At 56.4% G+C, this 27,991-nt stretch overlaps 1 protein-coding gene across 1 annotated transcript in view; it reads right to left on the reverse strand.

Moving 5' to 3' along the window:
- fbxl19 (F-box and leucine rich repeat protein 19) overlaps window positions 1-26,047 on the reverse strand; it is a 32,576-nt gene extending 6,529 nt beyond the window's left edge. Inside the window, exons 1-10 of the mRNA XM_088916911.1 lie at window positions 25,411-26,047; window positions 12,287-12,490; window positions 11,462-11,605; window positions 9,745-9,831; window positions 6,005-6,184; window positions 5,138-5,170; window positions 1,967-3,207; window positions 1,625-1,788; window positions 1,360-1,521; window positions 78-296 (exon numbers count right to left, since the gene is read on the reverse strand). Coding sequence (XP_088773037.1) covers window positions 78-296; window positions 1,360-1,521; window positions 1,625-1,788; window positions 1,967-3,207; window positions 5,138-5,170; window positions 6,005-6,184; window positions 9,745-9,831; window positions 11,462-11,605; window positions 12,287-12,457 — 2,401 coding nt within the window. The 5' untranslated portion in view covers window positions 12,458-12,490; window positions 25,411-26,047. The remainder of the gene's footprint in view (window positions 1-77; window positions 297-1,359; window positions 1,522-1,624; window positions 1,789-1,966; window positions 3,208-5,137; window positions 5,171-6,004; window positions 6,185-9,744; window positions 9,832-11,461; window positions 11,606-12,286; window positions 12,491-25,410) is intronic.
- Window positions 26,048-27,991: the final 1,944 nt, after the last annotated feature.

A 27,991-nucleotide genomic window follows, 5' to 3' on the forward strand; every position in this document is an offset into this window, starting at 1 on the left:
GGAGCGAGTGAATACAGACACGGCTCTCACAGCATCACAGCAGCTCTCACGGCGCCGGTCTCATCGAGTCTCGGTACCTGAGAGGTTAATGTGTGTCAGTGTGTCCCTCAGCGGGGAGGTGGGAGCGGTCAGCGTGTGGATGGCCTGGTCAGTGACCTGGGGACACTGACTGAGGTCCAGCTTGGTCAGGTGGGGAAGGTATCGCACGAGCAAGCGAGCACAGCTGTCCGTCACTTCCAAACCTGCCAGCCGGAGCTCTGCCACATTCTGGAACCGCCCTCGATTCTCGGTGTGGCCTGTGAAACAGACAGAGGTTGACTGGACACTCTAGTACATTAACACTGCACTGAGAGAGAGGGGTTAATACAGACACACTGACTGACTGGACACTACAGTACATTAACACTGCACTGAGAGAGAGGGGTTCATACAGACACACTGACTGACTGGACACTCCAGTACATTAACACTGCACTGAGAGAGAGGGGTTAATACAGACACACTGACTGACTGGACACTCCAGTACATTAACACTGCACTGAGAGAGAGGGGTTCATACAGACACACTGACTGGACACTCCAGTACATTAACACTGCACTGAGAGAGAGGGGTTCATACAGACACATTGACTGACTGGACACTCCAGTACATTAACACTGCACTGAGAGAGAGGGGTTCATACAGACACACTGACTGGACACTCTAGTACATTAACACTGCACTGAGAGAGAGGGGTTAATACAGACACACTGACTGACTGGACACTACAGTACATTAACACTGCACTGAGAGAGAGGGGTTCATACAGACACATTGACTGACTGGACACTCCAGTACATTAACACTGCACTGAGAGAGAGGGGTTCATACAGACACACTGACTGACTGGACACTACAGTACATTAACACTGCACTGAGAGAGAGGGGTTAATACAGACACACTGACTGACTGGACACTACAGTACATTAACACTGCACTGAGAGAGAGGGGTTCATACAGACACACTGACTGGACACTCCAGTACATTAACACTGCACTGAGAGAGAGGGGTTCATACAGACACACTGACTGACTGGACACTCCAGTACATTAACACTGCACTGAGAGAGAGGGGTTCATACAGACACACTGACTGGACACTCCAGTACATTAACACTGCACTGAGAGAGAGGGGTTCATACAGACACACTGACTGACTGGACACTCCAGTACATTAACACTGCACTGAGAGAGAGGGGTTCATACAGACACACTGACTGGACACTCCAGTACATTAACACTGCACTGAGAGAGAGGGGTTCATACAGACAAACCCAGCACGTGTGAGTGCACAGAGGATCAGCAGTGTGTGTCTGACCTGTGCGTGTCTCAGCTGGAGGCGCCAGCAGCTCCCGGAGCTGCGAGTCCTTCAGGTCCTCCACGAAGCGCAGGTCCAGCGCCTGCAGGCAGGGGCACAGAGCCGAGCAGAGCGCTGACACGGACGACCAGGGGCAGCCCGACAGGACCAGCTCCCGCAGACCTGGCACAGAGGCAGAGCAGCGAGCAGTGAACGGGGAGCGGGGAGAGGCGGGGCGGGCGGGGGGGGCAGCGGCCAGCGGCCAGCGGCCAGCGGCAGGTCTCACCCTGTAGCCGGTTGATCAGCCACATGAGCTGTTTCTTGGAGATGTTGGTGTATCCCAGGTCCAGGGACACGGGCTGCCGGCGGATGATCCCGCTCAGCATCGGGGGGGTGATGGAGCGCCGCCGGCTCAGGTCAATCTGGGTCCAGAGCCGCTTGTCACAGCACCTAAGGGAGACAGGGGAGAGAGTGAGAGAGAGGGAGAGGGCAAGAGGGCAGATAGTGAAAAGGGGGAAGGGGAGAGGTAAAGAGAGAGAGGGGGAGTGGACAGAGGGAGGGAGAGGTAGAGGAGTAAAGAAAGCGTGAAACCCCTCCGAGCCGCCCTTGCGCCCAGCCCGCTGCTCACCAGCGGCTCCAGGTGCGACAGACCCTCATGCAGACGCAGAGCTCGCGCTGGGTGAGGTGCTGGAAGACGCTGAGCCAGACGTCGCGCTGCATGACGTGGGAGGCGCCGCAGTCCAGGGGCAGGCAGTGGGGCTCGGGGCAGGCCGGCGGGGGGCGCACCAGGTGCCTCTCCATCTGCACGGGCCGCGGGGGTGGGGCAGGCCCCGGCGGGGGGGCGCGCTTCAGCAGCTGGGACCGGGCGGCCAGCCGGCCGGGGGGGCTGGGCAGCTGGCCGGAGGCCTGGCTGTTGTTGGGTCCCGGGTGGGAGCCCCCCCCAGCGCCGCCGCCCCCGTTGGCGCTAGTGTTCTGGGTGGGGCCGGAGGCCGGGGCCTGGTTCTGCTGGCCCTGCTGCTGCCGGATCTTGCGGTTGCCCCCTTTGCCCCGGCGGTGGTTGGCGTTGGCGTTCTCCTTCTCCTGCGCGGCGCTCTCCCTCGCGCCCGCCCGCGTGCGCCCGTTGCGCGTCTCCGAGCCGTTGCGCTTGGCCTCCTGCTTGATGACGGGGTGGGAGGGGGGCGGGTTGGGGTGCAGGGAGGAGGCGTTGGGCGGGTAGGGCCCGGAGGAGGGAGGGGGCAGCGGGGAGGGGGGCGGCGACAGGGGCGGCTTCCGGTCCTCCTCCTCCGCCGACCCCTTGGCGAGCCCCCGGCCCCTCTGGCCGTCCCTGTCCCCCTCGCTCTTCCGCCGCGGCCTCTCGTTCTCCCCCTCGCCCCCCGCCTTCCTCTCCCCCTCCTCCTCCTCCGCTGCCCGCTCCTCCTCCTCCTCGTCCTCCTCGTCCTCGCTGGCGCTGAACCCCAGCTCGGCCAGGCGGCGCTCCCGCTCTCGGTCTCGGCCGCGGCCGCTGCTGTTGTTGTTGCTGTTGGGGCCGGCGGCGGGCGAGCTAGGCTCGGAGGCGGCCCCACCCCCCCGGTCCTCGGAGCCCTGGGAGTCGGAGTCGGACTCGGACTCGGAGCTGGAGGAGCTGGAGGAGCTGGAGTCGCGCACGCGCTCCAGCAGCTGGCACATGCGCTTGAAGCGCTCCAGTTTCTCGCGCTGGTGCGAGCGCTGGTCGGCCGCCTGCGAGGCGGGCCCCGAGGGCGGCAGCGCGAGGCTGGGGTTCGGGCCGGCGTCCGAACCCGTGGGGGCCTGCGAGGAGGAGGAGGAGGAGGGCGGGGGACCCCCAGCGCTGCTGCCTCCGGCCGAGTCCGAGGAGGAGTTTGGCTTCTGCTTCTGTGCCGAGACGGAGAGAGAAAAGGTCAGACAGAGGTCCCCTGACAGGCTGAGAGAGGCGGGTCTGGGCTTCCCTGTGGCCATCACACAGGAGAACGTTACCTCGATTTCCCACCCCAGAGCTAGTTAACTGTCTGTGTTAATTTGCGGCTGTCGTAATTGGGCTGATCGTCGGCTTGTCAGGGAAGCTCTTATAGACCCTGTCAGCGAGACGGGGGAACTCGGCGCGGAGGACAGTCCAAAACCGCAGTCGGACAAACGGGGAACTGCTGCACGGCGCATGCTCGGACCGTGAGCCGGCGCTGCCCCCCTGGAAAGAAAACACCCCCCTCCTTCCAGCTCCTCGAACCACAGGGCTGGAGTTTTCACCTCCTCACCACGGTCGTACTGCGTCCTTGCAGCAGTCTGAATTTCTCACGGCAAAGCCACTCAACAGTTTGGACAACAGTGGGAAAAACATCCCCAGAGGGTCACATCTTCATCTAGCTGTGCGTGTTACAAGATGGGCAGCAGGTGGGGATAAGATGGCAGCTCTCAACCAAACTACACTCCCCAGAAGGCAGTGGGGCCAGAACCTGCCATCCTCTGCCGCCTGACCAATTGGTGGAACATAATGTCAGGTGACATTTAAAGACCAGGAAGTGGGAGCTTACAGTGGCCATCAACCTGTGCTCTCTAGGAAGGAAGCAAAACCCCTCATGAGCACTGCATGAGGGGGAGAATTTGGATGTTAGATAAGGAAAGGACATGTGTAGAAGCTAGCTAGAGGTCGGGTCCAGTGAACTGTGTTATGATTAGTGGTGCACACTGCACTGGGGTTCTGACCAGCATCCTCACTCTAGGCTGTGTTAAGATTAGGGGTGCACACTGCACTGGGGTTCTGACCAGCATCCTCACTCTGAGCTGTGTCAAGATTAGGGGTGCACACTGCACTGGGGTTCTGACCAGCATCCTCACTCTGAGCTGTGTCAAGATTAGGGGTGCACACTGCACTGGGGTTCTGACCAGCATCCTCACTCTAGGCTGTGTCAAGATTAGGGGTGCACACTGCACTGGGGTTCTGACCAGCGTCCTCACTCTGAGCTGTGTCAAGACTAGGGGTGCACACTGCACTGGGGTTCTGAACAGAGTCCTCACTCTGAGCTGTGTCAAGATTAGGGGTGCACACTGCACTGGGGTTTGACCAGCATCCTCACTCTGAGCTGTGTCAAGATTAGGGGTGCACACTGCACTGGGGTTCTGACCAGCATCCTCACTCTAGGCTGTGTCAAGATTAGGGGTGCACACTGCACTGGGGTTCTGACCAGCATCCTCACTCTGAGCTGTGTCAAGATTAGGGGTGCACACTGCACTGGGGTTCTGACCAGCGTCCTCACTCTGAGCTGTGTCAAGATTAGGGGTGCACACTGCACTGGGGTTCTGACCAGAGTCCTCACTCTGAGCTGTGTCAAGATTAGGGGTGCACACTGCACTGGGGTTCTGACCAGCATCCTCACTCTGAGCTGTGTCAAGATTAGGGGTGCACACTGCACTGGGGTTCTGACCAGCATCCTCACTCTGAGCTGTGTCAAGATTAGGGGTGCAAACTGTACTGGGGTTCTGACCAGCATCCTCACTCTGAGCTGTGTTAAGATTAGGGGTGCACACTGCACTGGGGTTCTGACCAGCGTCCTCACTCTGAGCTGTGTCAAGATTAGGGGTGCACACTGCACTGGGGTTCTGAAAAGCGTCCTCACTCTGAGCTGTGTTAAGATTAGGGGTGCACACTGCACTGGGGTTCTGACCAGCATCCTCACTCTGAGCTGTGACAAGATTAGGGGTGCACACTGCACTGGGGTTCTGACCAGCATCCTCACTCTGAGCTGTGTCAAGATTAGGGGTGCACACTGCACTGGGGTTCTGACCAACGTCCTCACTCCAAGCTGTGTACCTTCTTGAGGTGCTTCTCTCGGCCTCCTTTAACCTGCAAGAGAGAAAACAAACTCAGGATGATGATGAGACTCTCACTGTGTCTCCTGTCCTGTTGTATATGTTTATTATTGAGGACTTCTCTGTGATCTCCTCTCTCTCTCACTGTGTCTCCTGTCCTGCTGTGTATGTTTATTACTGAGGGATTCTCTGTGATCTCTCACTGTGTCTCCTGTCCTGTTGTATATGTTTATTATTGAGGAATTCTCTGTGATCTCCTCTCTCTCTCACTGTGTCTCCTGTCCTGCTGTGTATGTTTATTACTGAGGGATTCTCTGTGATCTCTCACTGTGTCTCCTGTCCTGTTGTATATGTTTATTATTGAGGAATTCTCTGTGATCTCCTCTCTCTCTCACTGTGTCTCCTGTCCTGCTGTGTATGTTTATTACTGAGGGATTCTCTGTGATCTCTCACTGTGTCTCCTGTCCTGTTGTATATGTTTATTATTGAGGAATTCTCTGTGATCTCCTCTCTCTCTCACTGTGTCTCCTGTCCTGCTGTGTATGTTTATTACTGAGGGATTCTCTGTGATCTCTGTGACATACTGACACGCTAAGGTACAGATAGGAGTACGAGAGTGATTCTGACTGACACACTAATGGACAGACAGGAGTGAGAGAGTGACACACGGACACACTAAGTGACAAAAAGGAGTAAGAGAGTGATACTGACTGACACACTAATGGACAGACAAGAGTGAAAGGGTGACACTGGCACACTAAGAGACAGACAGGAGTGAGAGAGTGACACACCAACACGCTAAGGGACAGACAGGAGTGAGAGAGGGATACCCCTACCCCCCAGACACACAGCCCTCTCCCTTCCTCACCTTCTTCTTAGGCCCACTGTCCTGGGGCAGCTCCTTCTCTTTCTTGCGCTTGTGTCCTCCCTGCCCCCCCTCCTCTGCGGCGGGGGGCTTCTTCTTGTTTGGAGGGGGGTCGTCCGTCAGCTTCCAGCGCCCCACCTCCCCATTGTCTGTCCGCCGCTTCCCAGAGCCATCTCCCTGGTCCTGCAGGAGGAGGAGAATGAAGGCATGTCATATCGGGGCCTCCGTTTAAACAGCAGTCAGGTTCAACATCCCAGCTCTTACTGACACTGTACTGACCAGCAGTCAGGACACCCCAGCTCTTACTGACACTGTACTGACCAGCAGTCAGGACACCCCAGCTCTTACTGACACTGTACTGACCAGCAGTCAGGACACCCCAGCTCTTACTGACACTGTACTGACCAGCAGTCAGGACACCCCAGCTCTTACTGACACTGTACTGACCAGCAGTCAGGTTCAACACCCCAGCTCTTACTGACACTGTACTGACCAGCAGTCAGGGTCAACACCCCAGCTCTTACTGACACTGTACTGACCAGCAGTCAGGACACCCCAGCTCTTACTGACACTGTACTGACCAGCAGTCAGGGTCAACACCCCAGCTCTTACTGACACTGTACTGACCAGCAGTCAAGTTCAACACCCCAACTCTTACTGACACTGTACTGACCAGCAGTCAGGTTCAACACCCCAACTCTTACTGACACTGTACTGACCAGCAGTCAGGTTCAACACCCCAACTCTTACTGACACTGTACTGACCAGCAGTCAAGTTCAACACCCCAACTCTTACTGACACTGTACTGACCAGCAGTCAGGTTCAACACCCCAACTCTTACTGACACTGTACTGACCAGCAGTCAGGTTCAACACCCCAACTCTTACTGACACTGTACTGACCAGCAGTCAGGACACCCCAGCTCTTACTGACACTGTACTGACCAGCAGTCAGGACACCCCAGCTCTTACTGACACTGTACTGACCAGCAGTCAGGGTCAACACCCCAACTCTTACTGACAGAGTCCTGACCAGCAGTCAGGACACCCCAACTCTTACTGACTCTGTACTGACCAGCAGTCAGGGTCAACACCCCAACTCTTACTGACAGTGTCCTGACCAGCAGTCAGGACACCCCAACTCTTACTGACTCTGTACTGACCAGCGTTCAGGACACCCCTACTTTACTGACAGTGTCCTGGGATTTGTACTGACTAGCAGTCAGGACACCCCTACTCTTATTGACAGTGTCCTGGGATCTGTACTGACCAGCAGTCAGGACACCCCTACTCTTACTGACAGTGTCCTGGGATCTGGACTGACCAGCAGTCAGGGTCAACACCCCAACTTTTACTGGCACTGTACTGACCAGTGTTCAGGACACCCCTACTTTACTGACAGTGTCCTGGGATCTGTACTGACCAGCAGTCAGGACACCCCTACTCTTACTGACAGTGTCCTGGGATCTGTACTGGCCAGCAGTCAGGACACCCCTACTCTTACTGACAGTATCCTGGGATCTGGACTGACCAGCAGTCAGGACACCCCTACTCTTACTGACAGTGTCCTGGGATCTGTACTGACCAGCAGTCAGGACACCCCTACTCTTACTGACAGTGTCCTGGGATCTGGACTGACCAGCAGTCAGGGTCAACACCCCAACTTTTACTGGCACTGTACTGACCAGTGTTCAGGACACCCCTACTTTACTGACAGTGTCCTGGGATCTGTACTGACCAGCAGTCAGGACACCCCTACTCTTACTGACAGTGTCCTGGGATCTGTACTGGCCAGCAGTCAGGACACCCCTACTCTTACTGACAGTATCCTGGGATCTGGACTGACCAGCAGTCAGGACACCCCTACTCTTACTGACAGTGTCCTGGGATCTGTACTGACCAGCAGTCAGGACACCCCTACTCTTACTGACAGTGTCCTGGGATCTGGACTGACCAGCAGTCAGGACACCCCTACTCTTACTGACAGTGTCTGTATCTGTACTGACCAGCAGTCAGGACACCCCTACTCTTACTGACAGTGTCCTGGGATCTGGACTGACCAGCAGTCAGGACACCCCTACTCTTACTGACAGTGTCCTGGGATCTGTACTGACCAGCAGTCAGGACACCCCTACTCTTACTGACAGTGTCCTGGGATCTGGACTGACCAGCAGTCAGGACACCCCTACTCTTACTGACAGTGTCTGTATCTGTACTGACCAGCAGTCAGGACACCCCTACTCTTACTGACAGTGTCCTGGGATCTGTACTGACCAGCAGTCAGGACACCCCTACTCTTACTGACAGTGTCCTGGGATCTGTACTGACCAGCAGTCAGGACACCCCTACTCTTACTGACAGTGTCCTGGGATCTGGACTGACCAGCAGTCAGGACACCCCTACTCTTACTGACAGTGTCCTGGGATCTGGACTGACCAGTCAGGACACCCCTACTCTTACTGACAGTGTCCTGGGATCTGTACTGACCAGCAGTCAGGACACCCCTACTCTTACTGACAGTGTCCTGGGATCTGTACTGACCAGCAGTCAGGACACCCCTACTCTTACTGACAGTATCCTGGGATCTGGACTGACCAGCAGTCAGGACACCCCTACTCTTACTGACAGTGTCCTGGGATCTGTACTGACCAGCAGTCAGGACACCCCTACTCTTACTGACAGTGTCCTGGGATCTGGACTGACCAGCAGTCAGGACACCCCTACTCTTACTGACAGTGTCTGTATCTGTACTGACCAGCAGTCAGGACACCCCTACTCTTACTGACAGTGTCCTGGGATCTGGACTGACCAGCAGTCAGGACACCCCTACTCTTACTGACAGTGTCCTGGGATCTGTACTGACCAGCAGTCAGGACACCCCTACTCTTACTGACAGTGTCCTGGGATCTGTACTGACCAGCAGTCAGGACACCCCTACTCTTACTGACAGTGTCCTGGGATCTGTACTGACCAGCAGTCAGGACACCCCTACTCTTACTGACAGTGTCCTGGGATCTGGACTGACCAGCAGTCAGGACACCCCTACTCTTACTGACAGTGTCCTGGGATCTGGACTGACCAGTCAGGACACCCCTACTCTTACTGACAGTGTCCTGGGATCTGGACTGACCAGTCAGGACACCCCTACTCTTACTGACAGTGTCTGTATCTGTACTGACCAGCAGTCAGGACACCCCTACTCTTACTGACAGTGTCCTGGGATCTGTACTGACCAGCAGTCAGGACACCCCTACTCTTACTGACAGTGTCCTGGGATCTGTACTGACCAGCAGTCAGGACACCCCTACTCTTACTGACAGTGTCCTGGGATCTGGACTGACCAGCAGTCAGGACACCCCTACTCTTACTGACAGTGTCCTGGGATCTGTACTGACCAGCAGTCAGGACACCCCTACTCTTACTGACAGTGTCCTGGGATCTGGACTGACCAGCAGTCAGGACACCCCTACTCTTACTGACAGTGTCCTGGGATCTGTACTGACCAGCAGTCAGGACACCAGGGTTGACAACTTCTAAAAGCATAAACACTGGTAAGAGGCAATGCAGTGGCATTCTTAAGGTAAAATCTTTTAGAGCCTCTTAGTCTATAAACAAATTTTGCCATCAATCCTACATTTTTCAAACTGCATCCAAAATTGCTTCACTTTTTTCACAACGCCCCCCTCAAGTACAGGACCCCCTTGAAGTTCTTCAGCACCTCTTGCAGCAGCAGCCTTGCTCACCTTGCTCGTCTTGCCTTCCTTGTGGCACCTGGGACACTCCCAGCAGTTGGGGATTTCGTCATTGATAATGCCCTCAGCCTTGCTCATCTGCAACACAGAGACAAGGAGTGTTAGAAAGTCCCTACCCTTCGCTACCGGCGCCGGCTCGCGGCCGTGACCCTTCGCTACGGGCGCCGGCTCGCGGCCGTGACCCTTCGCTACGGGCGCCGGCTCGCGGCCGTGACCCTTCGCTACCGGCGCCGGCTCGCGGCCGTGACCCTTCGCTACCGGCGCCGGCTCGCGGCCGTGACCCTTCGCTACCGGCGCCGGCTCGCGGCCGTGACCCTTCGCTACCGGCGCCGGCTCGCGGCCGTGACCCTTCGCTACGGGCGCCGGCTCGCTGCCGTGACCCTTCGCTACGGGCGCCGGCTCGCGGCCGTGACCCTTCGCTACCGGCGCCGGCTCGCGGCCGTGACCCTTCGCTACGGGCGCCGGCTCGCGGCCGTGACCCTTCGCTACCGGCGCCGGCTCGCGGCCGTGACCCTTCGCTACGGGCGCCGGCTCGCGGCCGTGACCCTTCGCTACCGGCGCCGGCTCGCGGCCGTGACCCTTCGCTACGGGCGCCGGCTCGCGGCCGTGACCCTTCGCTACGGGCGCCGGCTCGCGGCCGTGACCCTTCGCTACCGGCGCCGGCTCGCGGCCGTGACCCTTCGCTACCGGCGCCGGCTCGCGGCCGTGACCCTTCGCTACCGGCGCCGGCTCGCGGCCGTGACCCTTCGCTACCGGCGCCGGCTCGCGGCCGTGACCCTTCGCTACCGGCGCCGGCTCGCGGCCGTGACCCTTCGCTACCGGCGCCGGCTCGCGGCCGTGACCCTTCGCTACGGGCGCCGGCTCGCTGCCGTGACCCTTCGCTACGGGCGCCGGCTCGCGGCCGTGACCCTTCGCTACCGGCGCCGGCTCGCGGCCGTGACCCTTCGCTACGGGCGCCGGCTCGCGGCCGTGACCCTTCGCTACCGGCGCCGGCTCGCGGCCGTGACCCTTCGCTACGGGCGCCGGCTCGCGGCCGTGACCCTTCGCTACCGGCGCCGGCTCGCGGCCGTGACCCTTCGCTACGGGCGCCGGCTCGCGGCCGTGACCCTTCGCTACGGGCGCCGGCTCGCGGCCGTGACCCTTCGCTACCGGCGCCGGCTCGCGGCCGTGACCCTTCGCTACCGGCGCCGGCTCGCGGCCGTGACCCTTCGCTACCGGCGCCGGCTCGCGGCCGTGACCCTTCGCTACGGGCGCCGGCTCGCTGCCGTGACCCTTCGCTACGGGCGCCGGCTCGCGGCCGTGACCCTTCGCTACCGGCGCCGGCTCGCGGCCGTGACCCTTCGCTACGGGCGCCGGCTCGCGGCCGTGACCCTTCGCTACGGGCGCCGGCTCGCGGCCGTGACCCTTCGCTACCGGCGCCGGCTCGCGGCCGTGACCCTTCGCTACCGGCGCCGGCTCGCGGCCGTGACCCTTCGCTACCGGCGCCGGCTCGCGGCCGTGACCCTTCGCTACCGGCGCCGGCTCGCGGCCGTGACCCTTCGCTACCGACGCTGACTCACCGCTGTGACTAATCAATACCACCCTTCACTACCGGAGCTGGCTCAATGCTGTGACCGATCTCTACCTGCGCTAGCTCACCTTCTCTGCCAGGGGCAGGCGCGAGGGACACAAGGCAGAGGGGTGCATGTGTGCGCGCAGGGGCACCCACCTTGAGGCAGCCTGGGTGGATGATCTCGTTGCAGATGGTACACTCCATCAAGGACAGGCTGAACTTCTCCTCCTCCGAGTCCACCGTGTCCTCCTTCCCAGCCTCACCGCAGGACAGGCACACGGCTGTGTGGGGTAGCACTGGCTGAGGGGACACAACACAGGTGAGAGGGTGCAGGGCAGAGGTAGACAGTGGGTTCGTCAGGCAACGTATCCGGGAGAGACAGCAGGTTGGTAAGCTACAGCATCGGGGAGAGACAGTGGATCGGTAGGGTACGACATCAGGAGAAGACACAGGTTTGCACAGGCAGTGTGTACAGGAGAGATAGCATATTGATCAGGTAGGGTGTAGGGCAGAGACAGTGGGTCATCAGGCACGGCATCCGGGAGGGACAGCAGGTCATCAGGCACAATGTTCAGGAGAGACGGAGGGTCAGTCAGGAAGGGTGTCCGGGAGAGACAGCACATCGGTCAGGCAGGTTAGGGGAGAGACAGTGGATCAATCAAGCAGTCAGGGTGTAAGGGAGAGACAGAGGGTTATTCGGGCACCATGTCTGGGAGAGACAGCAGGTCCATTAGGTAGCATGTCTGGGAGAAACAGTAGGTCAGTTGGGTTATGGTGTCAGGGAGAGACAACAGTTCGGTTTAGCAGAGGCAAGGGATAGACAGAAGGTTGGTTGAGCACCACGTACAGGAAAGACACGGGTCGCACAGGCACGGCATACAGAATACACAGCCGGTCAGGCACCACGTCTGGGGAGGGACAGTGGATTGACTGGGTGTTCAGGAAAGACAGCGGGTCGGTTAGGAAATTTCTTATACTTACTGCAGTACACTGTCGGAGCAGGCAGGACTGCTTCATGCGCCCCGGCCCACCAAATTTCTTCATGTCCTTACAGAAGTGGCACTCTCCGCACTCTGTCCGCATGCAGGCCTGGCATCGCCGGCACCGCGTCCTGCGCCGCCGGGCACCGCCCAGAGCCTTACTGCCAGACATCCCCACTGCCTGCTTCAACTGGCACTGCACACACTGAGAGAGAAACAAAGAGATAAATACACCCTGACTGACTGGACACTAGAGTACATTAACACTGCACTGAGAGAGAGGGGTTAATACAGACACACTGACTGGACACTCCAGTACATTAACACTGCACTGAGAGAGAGGGGTTAATACAGACACACTGACTGGACACTCCAGTACATTAACACTGCACTGAGAGAGAGGGGTTCATACAGACATACTGACTGGACACTAGTACATTAACACTGCACTGAGAGAGAGGGGTTCATACAGACACACTGACTGGACACTCCAGTACATTAACACTGCACTAAGAGAGAGGGGTTAATACAGACACACTGACTGACTGGACACTCCAGTACATTAACACTGCACTGAGAGAGAAGGGTTAATACAGACACACTGACTGGACACTCCAGTACATTAACACTGCACTGAGAGAGAGGGGTTCATACAGACACACTGACTGACTGGACACCAGTACATTAACACTGCACTGAGAGAGAGGGGTTCATACAGACACACTGACTGACTGGACACTCTAGTACATTAACACTGCACTGAGAAAGAGGGGTTAATACAGACACACTGACTGGACACTCCAGTACATTAACACTGCACTGAGAGAGAGGGGTTCATACAGACACACTGACTGGACACTCCAGTACATTAACACTGCACTGAGAGAGAGGGGTTCATACAGACACACTGACTGACTGGACACTCCAGTACATTAACACTGCACTGAGAGAGAGGGGTTCATACAGACACACTGACTGACTGGACACTCCAGTACATTAACACTGCACTGAGAGAGAGGGGTTCATACAGACACACTGACTGACTGGACACTCCAGTACATTAACACTGCACTGAGAGAGAGGGGTTAATACAGACACACTGACTGGACACTCCAGTACATTAACACTGCACTGAGAGAGAGGGGTTCATACAGACACACTGACTGACTGGACACTCCAGTACATTAACACTGCACTGAGAGAGAGGGGTTCATACAGACACACTGACTGACTGGACACTCCAGTACATTAACACTGCACTGAGAGAGAGGGGTTAATACAGACACACTGACTGACTGGACACTCCAGTACATTAACACTGCACTGAGAGAGAGGGGTTCATACAGACACACTGACTGACTGGACACTCCAGTACATTAACACTGCACTGAGAGAGAGGGGTTCATACAGACACACTGACTGGACACTCCAGTACATTAACACTGCCCTGAAAGAAGGATGAAATCCCAGCATGGCTAAGGCCATAGTGAAAGTGTAGCAAATGATAAATGAATTATTAGAGGGCCACACTGCTGCAGTAGCTGAAACACACCCGACAAACCTGTACGGAAATGATATTGAGATGTGTAATTATTTCAAAACATAAGAGAGGCCTGGTGAGAAACTTTGCAACACAACTCCTTTATCAGCTGATGTGATCTAGCAAAGTCTGTTACAAACTGTTGCAGTTTTGGTATAACAGGTTCTACTCAGGGAGACACTCCCCAGCTGCGTCTCTTATGTTCCACGCCTACAACTGGCGCCATCTTCTGTCCAACTCCAGAACTTCAAGACATCCCACACTGACAGGCTGGAGGAACTGAGTCTCTTTAGTCTGAAGGGAGTGTCCCACACTGACAGGCTGGAGGAACTGAGTCTCTTTAGTCTGAAGGGAGTGTGCTACACTGACAGGCTGAATGAACTGAGTCTCTTTAGTCTGAAGGGAGTGTCTCACACTGACAGGCTGAAGGAACTGAGTCCGTTTCTGTAGTCTGAAGGGAAAGTCTGAACCGTTTTAGTTTTGAACACGGAACACTGTGAGGGGACAAAGATGCATGTATTCAAAATCCTCAAAAGTTTTTTTCGAATGTTTTTTTCAAAAAGGGGTATACATGGGATTCAGTTTTTTGGAGATTTTTCCCCCCACAAGTTTTTCAAATTTTCTCATCAATTTTTTAGAAAAGATATTTTTTTTCCTTCCCAATTTTTAATTGGTTGTATTTTCTGCCTCAATCTGGTACAGGGGCTAAGTTTACCCTTTAAACTGTCCCCCTCCTCTGCCTCACACACCGCACCTCAAAACTGAGCCAACCCATCAGATGTTTTTTCAGAACCAACAGTGAAGCACTAACCAGAGGGACCAAGTGGAAACAAAAGGGAAAAGCGTTTGAAATTGAGAACAGGACGCACTACTTCACACAAAGAGTGGTGGGACCGTGGAACAAGTGTGTACCCTTTCAAGCAACAAACTGGATGAGCTCCTGGGATGAATAAACTACTAACTGTGAAACAGCCCGTACCTGGGCTATTTTAATAGGACTGACCTCCTGCATGTCTTGCCTGACACTTACGGTTCTTACTAACACCATCACGTTATAACGGAATTTCCCATTCAAACACGTCTCCACGGGTGAACGGCCCAGCAGGCCCCGACACCAGACCCACGCTACACTGGGCTAACAGGACAGGTCGACAGACCGACCGCTGTAATTTAACCGCGCTCTGGGAGGGGATGGGCCCCCCATCTATCTGGGACTGTAGAGCGCTCCTGCAGAGTCTGCATGGGTCAGACTGCTGGGAAGAGGCTGCCTCAGAATTGGGCAAGGACAGCCCACATGGTGCCCGCAGTGTGGGGGCCTACACCCCAGAAAGACAGGCCTCCTCCTCATGGTAAACAAGCAGCTCGTCACCACAACTACAGAGAGACCAAATAGATGAAGATAGAGAGAGGAAAAGAGGAGAGAGGAGCAGGAGAATGAGGTGAAAAAAAGAGAGGAATGTCACTAGAGAAACAGAAGGGAGGAGAAACCAAGAGAGAAAAGACGGGAGACTCTGCTCAAGATCAGCACAAATGGGAGCTTCCTCTCTAAACCTCCCTCCCTCTTCCCCTCTGCCAGAGTGAAGCAGCTGCCCAGCCCATTCCAGTCTGACAGGATAGCAGGGGTGGGACAGGGCTCGGTCCCCAGCCATGAGCACAAGGCTCACTCACTCCAAGCCAGTCAACAGCTAGTTACCTGTGGCAGCTATAGCTGCAACACCTGCTTGTGCCCTGCTGCTGCTGCAATTGAAACTGCTAGTGCCCTGCTGCTGCTGCAACTGCTAGAGCCCTGCTGCTGCTGCTGCTGCTGCTGCTAGAGCCCTGATGATACTACTGAAACTGCTAGTGCCCTGCGTCTGCTGGTGCAACTCCTAGTACCCTGCTGCTGCTGCTACTGCAACTACTAGTGCCCTGCTGCTGCTGCTACTGCTGCTGCTAGAGCCCTGATGATACTACTGAAACTGCTAGTGCCCTGCGTCTGCTGGTGCAACTCCTAGTACCCTGCTGCTGCTGCTACTGCAACTACTAGTGCCCTGCTGCTGCTGCTACCTCAACTACTAGTGCCCTGCTGCTGCTGCAACTGCTAGTGCCCTGCTGCTGCTGCTGCAACTACAACTGCTAGTGCCCTGCTGCTGCTGCAACTGCTAGTGCCCTGCTGCTGCTGCTGCTGCTGCTGCTGCTGCTAGAGCCCTGATGATACTACTGAAACTGCTAGTGCCCTGCGTCTGCTGGTGCAACTCCTAGTACCCTGCTGCTGCTGCTACTGCAACTACTAGTGCCCTGCTGCTGCTGCTACCTCAACTACTAGTGCCCTGCTGCTGCTGCAACTGCTAGTGCCCTGCTGCTGCTGCTGCAACTACAACTGCTAGTGCCCTGCTGCTGCTGCAACTGCTAGTGCCCTGCTGCTGCTGCTGCTGCTGCTGCTGCTGCTGCTAGAGCCCTGATGATACTACTGAAACTGCTAGTGCCCTGCGTCTGCTGGTGCAACTCCTAGTACCCTGCTGCTGCTGCTACTGCAACTACTAGTGCCCTGCTGCTGCTGCTACCTCAACTACTAGTGCCCTGCTGCTGCTGCAACTGCTAGTGCCCTGCTGCTGCTGCTGCAACTACAACTGCTAGTGCCCTGCTGCTGCTGCAACTGCTAGTGCCCTGCTGCTGCTGCTGCTGCTGCTGCTGCTGCTGCTGCTGCTGCTGCTGCTAGAGCCCTGATGATACTACTGAAACTGCTAGTGCCCTGCGTCTGCTGGTGCAACTCTTAGTGCCCTGCTGCTGCTGCTACTGCAACTACTAGTGCCCTGCTGCTGCTGCTACTGCAACTACTAGTGCCCTGCTGCTGCTGCAACTACAACTGCTAGTGGCCAGCTGCTGCAATTGCAACTGCTAGTGCCCTGTTGCTGCTGCTGCAACTACAACTGCTAGTGCCCTGCTGCTGCAATTGCAACTGCTAGTGCCCTGCTGCTGCAATTGCAACTGCTAGTGCCCTGCTGCTGCAATTGCAACTGCTAGTGCCCTGCTGCTGCTGCAACTGCTAGTGCCCTGCTGCTGCTGCAACTGCTAGTGCACTGCTGCTGCTGCAACTGCTAGTGCACTGCTGCTGCTGCTGCAACTGCTGGTGCCCTGCTGATGCTGCTGCTGCTGCACCTGCTAGTGCCCTGCTGCTGCACCTGCTAGTGCCCTGCTGCTGCTGCTGCAACTGCTAGTGCCCTGCTGCGGCTGCTGCTGCTGCAACTGCTGGTGCCCTGCTGCTGCTGCTGCTGCTGCAACTGCTGGTGCCCTGCTGCTGCTGCTGCTGCAACTGCTGCTGCCGTGCTGCTGCTGCTGCTGCAACTGCTGATGCCCTGCTGCTGCTGCTGCTGCTGCTGCAACTGCTGATGCCCTGCTGCTGCTGCACCTGCTAGTGCCCTGCTGCTGCTGCTGCTGCTGCAACTGCTGGTGCCCTGCTGCTGCTGCTGCTGTAACTGCTGGTGCCCTGCTGCTGCTGCTGCTGCTGCTGCAACTGCTGGTGCCCTGCTGCTGCTGCTGCTGGTGCCCTGCTGCTGCTGCTGCTGCTGCTGGTGCGCTGCAACTGCTGATGCCCTGCTGCTGCTGCACCTGCTAGTGCCCTGCTGCAACTGCTGGTGCCCTGCTGCTGCAACTGCTGCTGCCGTGCTGCTGCTGCTGCTGCTGCTGCTGCTGCAACTGCTGATGCCCTGCTGCTGCTGCAACTGCTGATGCCCTGCTGCTGCTGCTGCAACTGCTGATGCCCTGCTGCTGCTGCTGCAACTGCTGATGCCCTGCAGCTGCTGCTGCAACTGCTGATGCCCTGCAGCTGCTGCTGCTGCAACTGCTGATGCCCTGCTGCTGCTGCTGCTGCTGTTGCTGCAACTGCTAGTGCTCTGCTGCTGCTGTTGCTGCAACTGCTATTGCCCTGCTGCTGCTGCTGCAACTGCTAGTGCCCTGCTGCTGCTGCTGCTGCTGCTGCAACTGCTAGTGCCCTGCTGCTGCTGCTGCTGCTGCAACTGCTGGTGCCCTGCTGCTGCTGTTGCTGCACCTGCTAGTGCCCTGCTGCTGCTGCAACTGCTAGTGCCCTGCTGCTGCTGCTGCTGCTGCAACTGCTAGTGCCCTGCTGCTGCTGCTGCAACTGCTGGTGCCCTGCTGCTGCGGCTGCTGCAACTGCTGGTGCCCTGCTGCTGCGGCTGCTGCAACTGCTGGTGCCCTGCTGCTGCGGCTGCTGCAACTGCTGGTGCCCTGCTGCTGCTGCTGCTGCAACTGCTGGTGCCCTGCTGCTGCTGCTGCTGCAACTGCTGGTGCCCTGCTGCTGCTGCTGCTGCAACTGCTGGTGCCCTGCTGCTGCTGCTGCAACTGCTAGTGCCCTGCTACTGCTGCTGCAACTGCTAGTGCCCTGCTGCTGCTGCTGCTGTAACTGCTGGTGCCCTGCTGCTGCTGCTGCTGCTGCTGCAACTGCTGGTGCCCTGCTGCTGCTGCTGCTGCTGCTGCTGCTGCTGCTGCTGCTGCAACTGCTGGTGCCCTGCTGCTGCTGCTGCTGCTGGTGCCCTGCTGCTGCTGCAACTGCTGCTGCTGCAACTGCTGGTGCCCTGCTGCTGCTGCAACTACAACTCCTAGTGGCCTGCTGCTGCTGCAACTGCTGATGCCCTGCTGCTGCTGCTGCTGCTGTTGCTGCAACTGCTAGTGCTCTGCTGCTGCTGTTGCTGCAACTGCTATTGCCCTGCTGCTGCTGCTGCTGCAACTGCTAGTGCCCTGCTGCTGCTGCTGCTGCTGCTGCAACTGCTAGTGCCCTGCTGCTGCTGCTGCTGCTGCAACTGCTGGTGCCCTGCTGCTGCTGTTGCTGCACCTGCTAGTGCCCTGCTGCTGCTGCAACTGCTAGTGCCCTGCTGCTGCTGCTGCTGCTGCAACTGCTGGTGCCCTGCTGCTGCGGCTGCTGCAACTGCTGGTGCCCTGCTGCTGCGGCTGCTGCAACTGCTGGTGCCCTGCTGCTGCGGCTGCTGCAACTGCTGGTGCCCTGCTGCTGCTGCTGCTGCAACTGCTGGTGCCCTGCTGCTGCTGCTGCAACTGCTAGTGCCCTGCTGCTGCTGCTGCAACTGCTAGTGCCCTGCTGCTGCTGCTGCAACTGCTAGTGCCCTGCTGCTGCTGCTGCTGCTGCTGCTGCTGCTGCTGCTGCTGCTGCTGCTGCTGCTGCTACTGCTGCTCTGCTAGTGCCCTGCTAGTGCCCTGCTAGTGCCCTGCTAGTGCCCTGCTGCTGCTGCTGAAACTGCTGGTGCCCTGCTGCTGCTGCTGCTACTGCTGCTGGTGCCCTGCTGCTGCTGCAACTGCTGGTGCCCTGCTGCTGCTGCTGCTGCTGCTGCTGCTGCTGCTGCTGCTGCTGCTGCAACTGCGGGTGCCCTGCTGCTGCGGCTGCTGCAACTGCTGGTGCCCTGCTGCTGCGGCTGCTGCAACTGCTAGTGCCCTGCTGCTGCTGCTGCTGCAACTGCTAGTGCCCTGCTGCTGCTGCTGCTGCTGCTGCTGCTGCAACTGCTAGTGCCCTGCTGCTGCTGCTGCTGCTGCTGCTGCAACTGCTAGTGCCCTGCTGCTGCTGCTGCTGCTACTGCTAGTGCCCTGCTGCTACTGCTGGTGCCCTGCTGCTACTGCTGCTGCTACTGCTGCTGCTACTGCTGCTGCCCTGCTGGTGCTCTGCTAGTGCCCTGCTGCTGCTGCTGAAACTGCTGGTGCCCTGCTGCTGCTGCTGCTGCTGCTGCTGCTGGTGCCCTGCTGCTGGTGCCCTGCTGCTGCTGCTGCTGCTACTGCTGCTGCTGCTACTGCTGCTACTGCTGCTGCTACTGCTGCTGCTACTGCTACTGCTGCTGCTGCCCTGCTAGTGCCCTGCTAGTGCCCTGCTAGTGCCCTGCTAGTGCCCTGCTGCTGCTGCTGAAACTGCTGGTGCCCTGCTGCTGCTGCTGCTACTGCTGCTGGTGCCCTGCTGCTGCTGCAACTGCTGGTGCCCTGCTACTGCTGCAACTGCTGGTGCCCTGCTACTGCTGCTGCAACTGCTGGTGCCCTGCTGCTGCTGCAACTGCTGGTGCCCTGCTGCTGCTGCAACTGCTGGTGCCCTGCTGCTGCTGCTGCTACTGCAACTGCTGGTGCCCTGCTGCTGCTGCTGCTGAAACTGCTGGTGCCCTGCTGCTGCTACTGCTATTGCAACTGCTAGTGCCCTGCTGCTGCTGCTATTGCAACTGCTGGTGCCCTGCTGCTGCTGCTGCTGCTGCTGCAACTGCTGGTGCCCTGCTGCTGCTGCTGCTGCTGCTGCTACTGCTACTGCAACTGCTGGTGCCCTGCTGCTGCTGCTGCTGCTGAAACTGCTGGTGCCCTGCTGCTGCTGCTGCTGCTGCTGAAACTGCTGGTGCCCTGCTGCTGCTGCTATTGCAACTGCTGGTGCCCTGCTGCTGCTGCTGAAACTGCTAGTGCCCTGCTGGTGCTGCTGCTGGTGCTACTGCTGCTGGTGCTACTGCTGCTGGTGCTGCTGCTGCTGCTACTGCTGGTGCCCTGCTGCTGCTATTGCAACTGCTGGTGCCCTGCTGCTGCGGCTGCTGCTGCTATTGCAACTGCTGGTGCCCTGCTGCTGCGGCTGCTGCTCCTATTGCAACTGCTGGTGCCCTGCTGCTGCTGCTGCTGAAACTGCTGGTGCCCTGCTGCTGCTGCTATTCCAACTGCTAGTGCCCTGCTGCTGCTGCTGCAACTGCTGGTGCCCTGCTGCTGCTGCTGCTGCTGCTGCAACTACTGGTGCCCTGCTGCTGCTGCAACTGCTGGTGCCCTGCTGCTGCTGCTGCTGCAACTGCTGGTGCCCTGCTGCTGCTGCTGCTGCAACTGCTGGTGCCCTGCTGCTGCTGCTGCAACTGCTGGTGCCCTGCTGCTGCTACTGCTATTGCAACTGCTAGTGCCCTGCTGCTGCTACTGCTATTGCAACTGCTAGTGCCCTGCTGCTGCTACTGCTATTGCAACTGCTGGTGCCCTGCTGCTGCTGCTGCTGCTGCAACTGCTGGTGCCCTGCTGCTGCTGCTGCTGCAACTGCTGGTGCCCTGCTGCAACTGCTGGTGCCCTGCTGCTGCTACTGCAACTGCTGGTGCCCTGCTGCTGCTGCAATTGCAACTGCTGGTGCCCTGCTGCTGCTGCAATTGCAACTGCTGGTGCCCTGCTGCTGCTGCACCTGCTAGTGCCCTGCTGCTGCTGCTGAAACTGCTGGTGCCCTGCTGCTGCTGCTGCTGCTGCTGCAACTGCTAGTGCCCTGCTGCTGCTGCTGCTGCTGCTGCTGCAACTGCTAGTGCCCTGCTGCTGCTGCTGCTGCAACTGCTAGTGCCCTGCTGTTGCTGCTGCTGCTGCAACTGCTAGTGCCCTGCTGTTGCTGCTGCTGCTGCAACTGCTGGTGCCCTGCTGCTGCTGCTGCAACTGCTGGTGCCCTGCTGCTGCTGCTGGTGCCCTGCTGCTGCTGCTGCAACTGCTGGTGCCCTGCTGCTGCTGCTGCTGCTGCTATTGCAACTGCTGGTGCCCTGCTGTTAGAGTCACACCATACCTGTTTAGTGCCAGTGTACTCTAAAAATCACACTGCACCTGTCCAGCACCAGTGCACCCTAACAATGACACCGTACCTGTCCAGCTCCAGTGTACCCTAAAAATCACACCATACCTGTCCAACACCAGGGTACCCTAACAATCACATCGTACCTGTCCAGCACCAGTGTACCCTAACAATTACACCATACCTGTCCAGCGCCAGTGTACCCTAAAAATCACACCGTACCTGTTCAGCGCCAGTGCACCCTAACAATCACACCGTACCTGTTCAGCGCCAGTGTACCCCAACAATCACACCATACCTGTCCAGCACCAGTATACCCTAACAATCACACTGCCCCTGTCCAGCACCAGTGTACCCTAAAAATCACACCGTATGTGTTCAGTGCTAGTGTACCCTAACAATCACACTAAACCTGTCGAGCGTCAGTGTATCCTAACAATCACACTGTACCTGTTCAGCGCCAGTGCACCCTAACAATCACACCGTACCTGTCCAGCACCAGTGCACCCTAACAATCACACCGTACCTGTCCAGCACCAGTGTACCCTAACAATCACACTGTACCTGTTCAGCGCCAGTGCACCCTAACAATCACACCGTACCTGTCCAGCACCAGTGCACCCTAACAATCACACCGTACCTGTCCAGCACCAGTGTACCCCAACAATCACACCGTACCTGTCCAGCACCAGTGTACCGTAACAACCACACTGTATCTGTCCAGCATGAATGTACCCTAACAACCGCACTGCCCCTGTTCAGAGCCAGTGTACCCTAACAATCACACTGTACCTGTCCAGCACCAGTGTACCCTAACAATCACACTGCCCCTGTTCAGCATCAGTGTACCCTAACAATCACACCGTATGTGTTCGTATGTGTTCAGTGCCAGTGTACCCTAACAATCACACTGTACCTGTTCAGCATCAGTGTACCCAAACAATCACACTGTACCTGTCCAGTGCCAGTGTACCCTAACAATCACACTGTACGTGTTCAGCACCAGTGTACCCCAACAATCACACTGTACGTGTTCACCACCAGTGTACCCTAACAATCGCACTGCCCCTGTTCAGAGCCAGTGTACCCTAACAATCACACTGTCCCTGTCCAGCACCAGTGTACCCTAACAATCACACCGTATGTGTTCAGTGCCAGTGTACCCTAACAATCACAGTGTACATGTTCAGCATCAGTGTACCCAAACAATCACACTGTACCTGTCCAGCGCCAGTGTACCCTAACAATAAAATTGTATGTGTTCAGCACCAGTGTACCCCAACAATCACACTGTACATGTTCAGCACCAGTGTACCCTAACAATCGCACTGCCCCTGTTCAGAGCCAGTGCACCCTAACAATCACACTGAACCTGTCGAGCGTCAGTGTATCCTAACAATCACACCATACCTGTCCAGCACCAGTATACCCTAACAATCACACTGTCCCTGTCCAGCACCAGTGTACCCTAACAATCACACCATATGTGTTCAGTGCCAGTGTACCCTAACAATCACAGTGTACATGTTCAACATCAGTGTACCCAAACAATCACACTGTACCTGTCCAGCGCCAGTGTACCCTAACAATCACACTGTACCTGTTCAGCACCAGTGTACCCTAAGAATCACACCGTACCTGTTCAGCGCCAGTGCACCCTAACAATGACACCGTACCTGTTCAGCGCCAGTGTACCCCAACAATCACACCATACCTGTCCAGCACCAGTATACCCTAACAATCACACTGCCCCTGTCCAGCACCAGTGTACCCTAAAAATCACACCGTATGTGTTCAGTGCTAGTGTACCCTAACAATCACACTAAACCTGTCGAGCGTCAGTGTATCCTAACAATCACACTGTACCTGTTCAGCGCCAGTGCACCCTAACAATCACACCGTACCTGTCCAGCACCAGTGTACCCCAACAATCACACCGTACCTGTCCAGCACCAGTGTACCCTAACAATCACACCATACCTGTCCAGCACCAGTGCACCCTAACAATCACACCGTACCTGTCCAGCACCAGTGTACCCTAACAATCACACCGTACCTGTCCAGCACCAGTGCACCCTAACAATCACACCGTACCTGTCCAGCACCAGTGTACCCTAACAATCACACCGTACCTGTCCAGCGCCAGTGTACCCCAACAATCACACCGTACCTGTCCAGCACCAGTGTACCGTAACAACCACACTGTATCTGTCCAGCATGAATGTACCCTAACAACCGCACTGCCCCTGTTCAGAGCCAGTGTACCCTAACAATCACACTGTACCTGTCCAGCACCAGTGTACCCTAACAATCACACTGCCCCTGTTCAGCATCAGTGTACCGTAACAACCACACTGTATCTGTCCAGCGCCAGTGTACCCCAACAATCACACCGTACCTGTCCAGCACCAGTGTACCCTAACAATCACACCGTACCTGTCCAGCGCCAGTGTACCCCAACAATCACACCGTACCTGTTCAGCACCAGTGCACCCTAACAATCACACCGTACCTGTTCAGCGCCAGTGCACCCTAACAATCACACTGAACCTGTTCAGCACCAGTGTACCCCAACAATCAGACTGCCCCTGTTCAGCACCAGTGCACCCTAACAATCACACCGTACCTGTCCAGCACCAGTGCACCCTAACAATCACACCGTACCTGTCCAGCACCAGTGTACCCCAACAATCACACCATACCTGCTCAGCGCCAGTGTACCCTAACAATCACACTGTACCTGTTCAGTGCCAGTGTACCCCAACAATCACACTGCCCCTGTCCAGCACCAGTGCACCCTAACAATCACACCATACCTGTCCAGCACCAGTGTACCCCAACAATCACACTGTACCCATTCAGCACCAGTGCACCCTAACAATCACACCGTACCTGTTCAGCGCCAGTGCACCCCAACAATCACACCATACCTGTTCAGCACCAGTGTACCCTAACAATCACACCATACCTGTCCAGCACCAGTGCACCCCAACAATCACACCATACCTGTTCAGCACCAGTGCACCCTAACAATCAGACTGCCCCTGTCCAGCACCAGTGTACCCTAACAATCACACCGTACCCGTTCAGCACCAGTGTACCCTAAAAATCACACTGTACCCATTCAGCATCAGTGTACCCTAACAATCACACCGTATGTGTTCGTATGTGTTCAGTGCCAGTGTACCCTAACAATCACACATACCTGTCCAGCGCCAGTGCACCCTAACAATCACACTGAACCTGTTCAGCGCCAGTGTATCCCAACAATCACACATACCTGTCCAGCGCCAGTGTACCCTAACAATCACACTGTACCTGTTCAGCACCAGTGCACCCTAACAATCACACCGTACCTGTTCAGCACCAGTGTACTTTAACAATCGCACTGCCCCTGTTCAGCACCAGTGTACTTTAACAATCGCACTGCCCCTGTTCAGCACCAGTGTACTCTAACAATCACATCGTACCTGTCCAGCGGCAGGAACAGGAATTTAGATACACTTCAGGATTGCGACCAGTTGCAGAGAAGACAGGAGACGCCGAGTTTCCTCCAGGTCGTGTCGGGGTGCAGAGTGTCCCAGGACCCCAGCTGAACTCCCTGCTCCAGGGTGCTGATCTGAACTCACTTCCTCCCAGGCAGACCGGGAAGACGCAGTGCCTCCCGGCGGATCCACGCACACGGTTCTTCCACGCCACTCGCGGCTGGGGCTCTCTCCCCTCATCCATCAGATAGGTAGAGCCCCGACTCCCATTCCCTGCTCTGTCCTTCGTGCAACCTCAGCCCCCCCCTCCCGATACTCCCCACACACACACACACAAAGCGTGGCCTCCTGTTATGATCACCCACAGCTCCGGCTAACATACTAGGTGTTATGAAGGAATCGATCTACAAAACCCCGCAATCGATCTACACACCTCCGTCCCTCCTCCTCCTCCTCCTCGCTCTTCCTCGTGTAATAACAGGGCATCTCAGTCCCCCATACACACACACACAGAGAGAGAGAGACACACGATGGACACAAAACGAGGCATCGCTTACCTGCTGGTTCCGAGGCGCATGCTCCTAGTTCGGGCATTCAAACAACTTTGGGGGTTTAATTTAAAAAATAAAATGAAATGATACAGCAGTAGGGGGAGGGGAGGGAGTCTTATCGTGACGGGTCTCTCGCTCTCTGTCCTCGGTCACTCGCGACCCGGTCCCCGGCAGACGGACGGATGCATGGTCTGTCTCTTTATTTTGGGCGAAAGCGAAACTGTGAGCCCATCGCCGGTCTCTGCTCGCCGCTGCCCTGCCTCCCCCCAGTCTCCTCGCGTCCTTTCGGGGTCCGGGTGCTCAGCCCGCACTGCTCGGGTCCTCGGCTGGTTTAATTTTACACACGGGAACCGCCACTGGCCGGGGACGCAGCTCAGGCGGCGGTCACGTTGGCGTAAAACGGGGGGGGGGGAAAGCTGGATTCTGTAGGTAATTTTTCCGAGCAGCACAGGAATTTGTTTCGAATATGGTCGCCTGCTGCTCCACCAAAAATGAAACAAAAAAAAAGGAAACGACAGGCGAACAGGACTGCGCCGCGCTCGTGCTTCACGGTAAATTGTCAAAACCGCTTCATGGTTTTAGTTCCAAGGCACGTTTGTCTCTCCTGCCCTCTCAGAAACACCACGGCGATGGACGTTCTCCATTTTTTGTCTTGAATAAAAAATGAAAAAAAAAATTAAAAATGGAAAAAAAAACATCATGGCGGACACGGGGTCGCCCCCTCCCTTTCACCCCTGACAGGGGCGGGACCGTGCCCGTTGGGACTTGTAGTTTTCGCCCCTCTTCGTCGCTGTTGTCTACCGCCGTGGAACGCTTCATGGAAAACTACAAATCAACATGGCGGAGGAGACCTTTGACCCTACTGTCGACCACCGCCCCCTTCCTTTCCCCGCCCCCACCATGCTTCACTGAAAGGGGTACTGGGAGTTGTAGGCGAATTCAATGGGGTTTCCATTGTTCTTGGGATGACTGGAGAGGGAAAAGGACTTCATAGTGTCATGTGGCCGCTGGGCGGACTGGAACATGGTGTCATGAGGTGTTGTGGGGTTTGTAGTTTTGTTCCCCTACCAGTGTTTTGTCAAAATACAACGTGCCAGAGCACACATCTGTACATGTTTAAACTTAAATGTTGCTCGCTCGCGCACTGTTTTATTATTAGTATAAAACTGAATAATAATAATAATTATTAATAATTGCTTACACTTATATAGTGCTGTTCTGGACACTTCACACAAAGCTCTTTAAAGGTAATGGGGACTCCTCTCCACCCCCTCTGATGTGCAGCCCCACCTGAATGATGATGAATGAATAATTAGATATTTGATATATAAGCATATTAATAATATACATTGATTTACATTTCCCTTTATCGTTACTGAAGCAGTGGTTATTATGGAGCAGTGGTTCTGTGGGGATGGAGCCGTGGCTCTGTGGCTCAGGATCTGCGCCTGTAGCTGGAAGGTTGCTGGCTCAAATCTCGTGGCTGGCAGAGGAATCCTACTCCGTTGGGCTCCTTAAGCCCTTAACCCCAGCTGCTCCAGGGGTGCTGTATAAATGGCTGACCCTGCGCTCTGACCCCCAGCTTCTCTCCCTGTCTGTGTGTCTCATGGAGAGCAAGCTGGGGTCTGAGAAAAGACACATTCCTAATGCAAGAGATTGTATATGGCCAGTAAAGTGGTGTTATGTTATGAATACTCATAGTAATGTCAATGAAGGGATTTCATAATATGGATAACATGGAAGATTTTCTACCAAGAGCTGTTACTTCCTTCATCCTTTCCTCAGTCTGGCTCCTATTTGGCTACCAGGAGCCAATCTCTAAATACTGGCTGCTTTAAACCTGCTACTGTGCTGGGATTTGACTATTGAGTATTTACATGCTGCCTCTTGGTCAGGTCAGATCATCCTCCATTGTGGACCTGGGTTTTCCTGCTGCTCTGATGACAATCAGATTTACTGTCACACCCGAAAAAGGCTCCACAGCCAAAAAGTTGTGCTTCCTTTTTTCTCCTTTCAACCTGGAATAAACCGTTACTTGTTCCTTTGCAGCCTACGCAAGCTGACACAGCTCCCTACTGCTTGCAGACCAAATCTGAGACGACAGCTGCACCGTCTGCAACTCACAGGCTCCTCACAGTGGGATAGATCCTTCTCACTCCGAGGAAGACTCTGCTCCTCACAGCGGGATAGATCCTCCTCACTCTGAGGAAGACTCTGCTCCTCACAGTGGGATAGATCCTTCTCACTCTGAGGAAGACTCTGCTCCTCACAGTGGGATAGATCCTCCTCACTCTGAGGAAGACTCTGCTCCTCACAGTGGGATAGATCCTCCTCACTCTGAGGAAGACTCTGCTCCTCACAGTGGGATAGATCCTCCTCACTCTGAGGAAGACTCTGCTCCTCACAGCGGGATAGATCCTCCTCACTCTGAGGAAGACTCTGCTCCTCACAGTGGGATAGATCCTTCTCACTCTGAGGAAGACTCTGCTCCTCACAGTGGGATAGATCCTCCTCACTCTGAGGAAGACTCTGCTCCTCACAGTGGGATAGATCCTCCTCACTCTGAGGAAGACTCTGCTCCTCACAG

The sequence above is a fragment of the Atractosteus spatula genome, chromosome 5, assembly GCF_055471065.1.
Source record: "Atractosteus spatula isolate fAtrSpa1 chromosome 5, fAtrSpa1.hap1, whole genome shotgun sequence".
NCBI lineage: Eukaryota > Metazoa > Chordata > Actinopteri > Semionotiformes > Lepisosteidae > Atractosteus > Atractosteus spatula.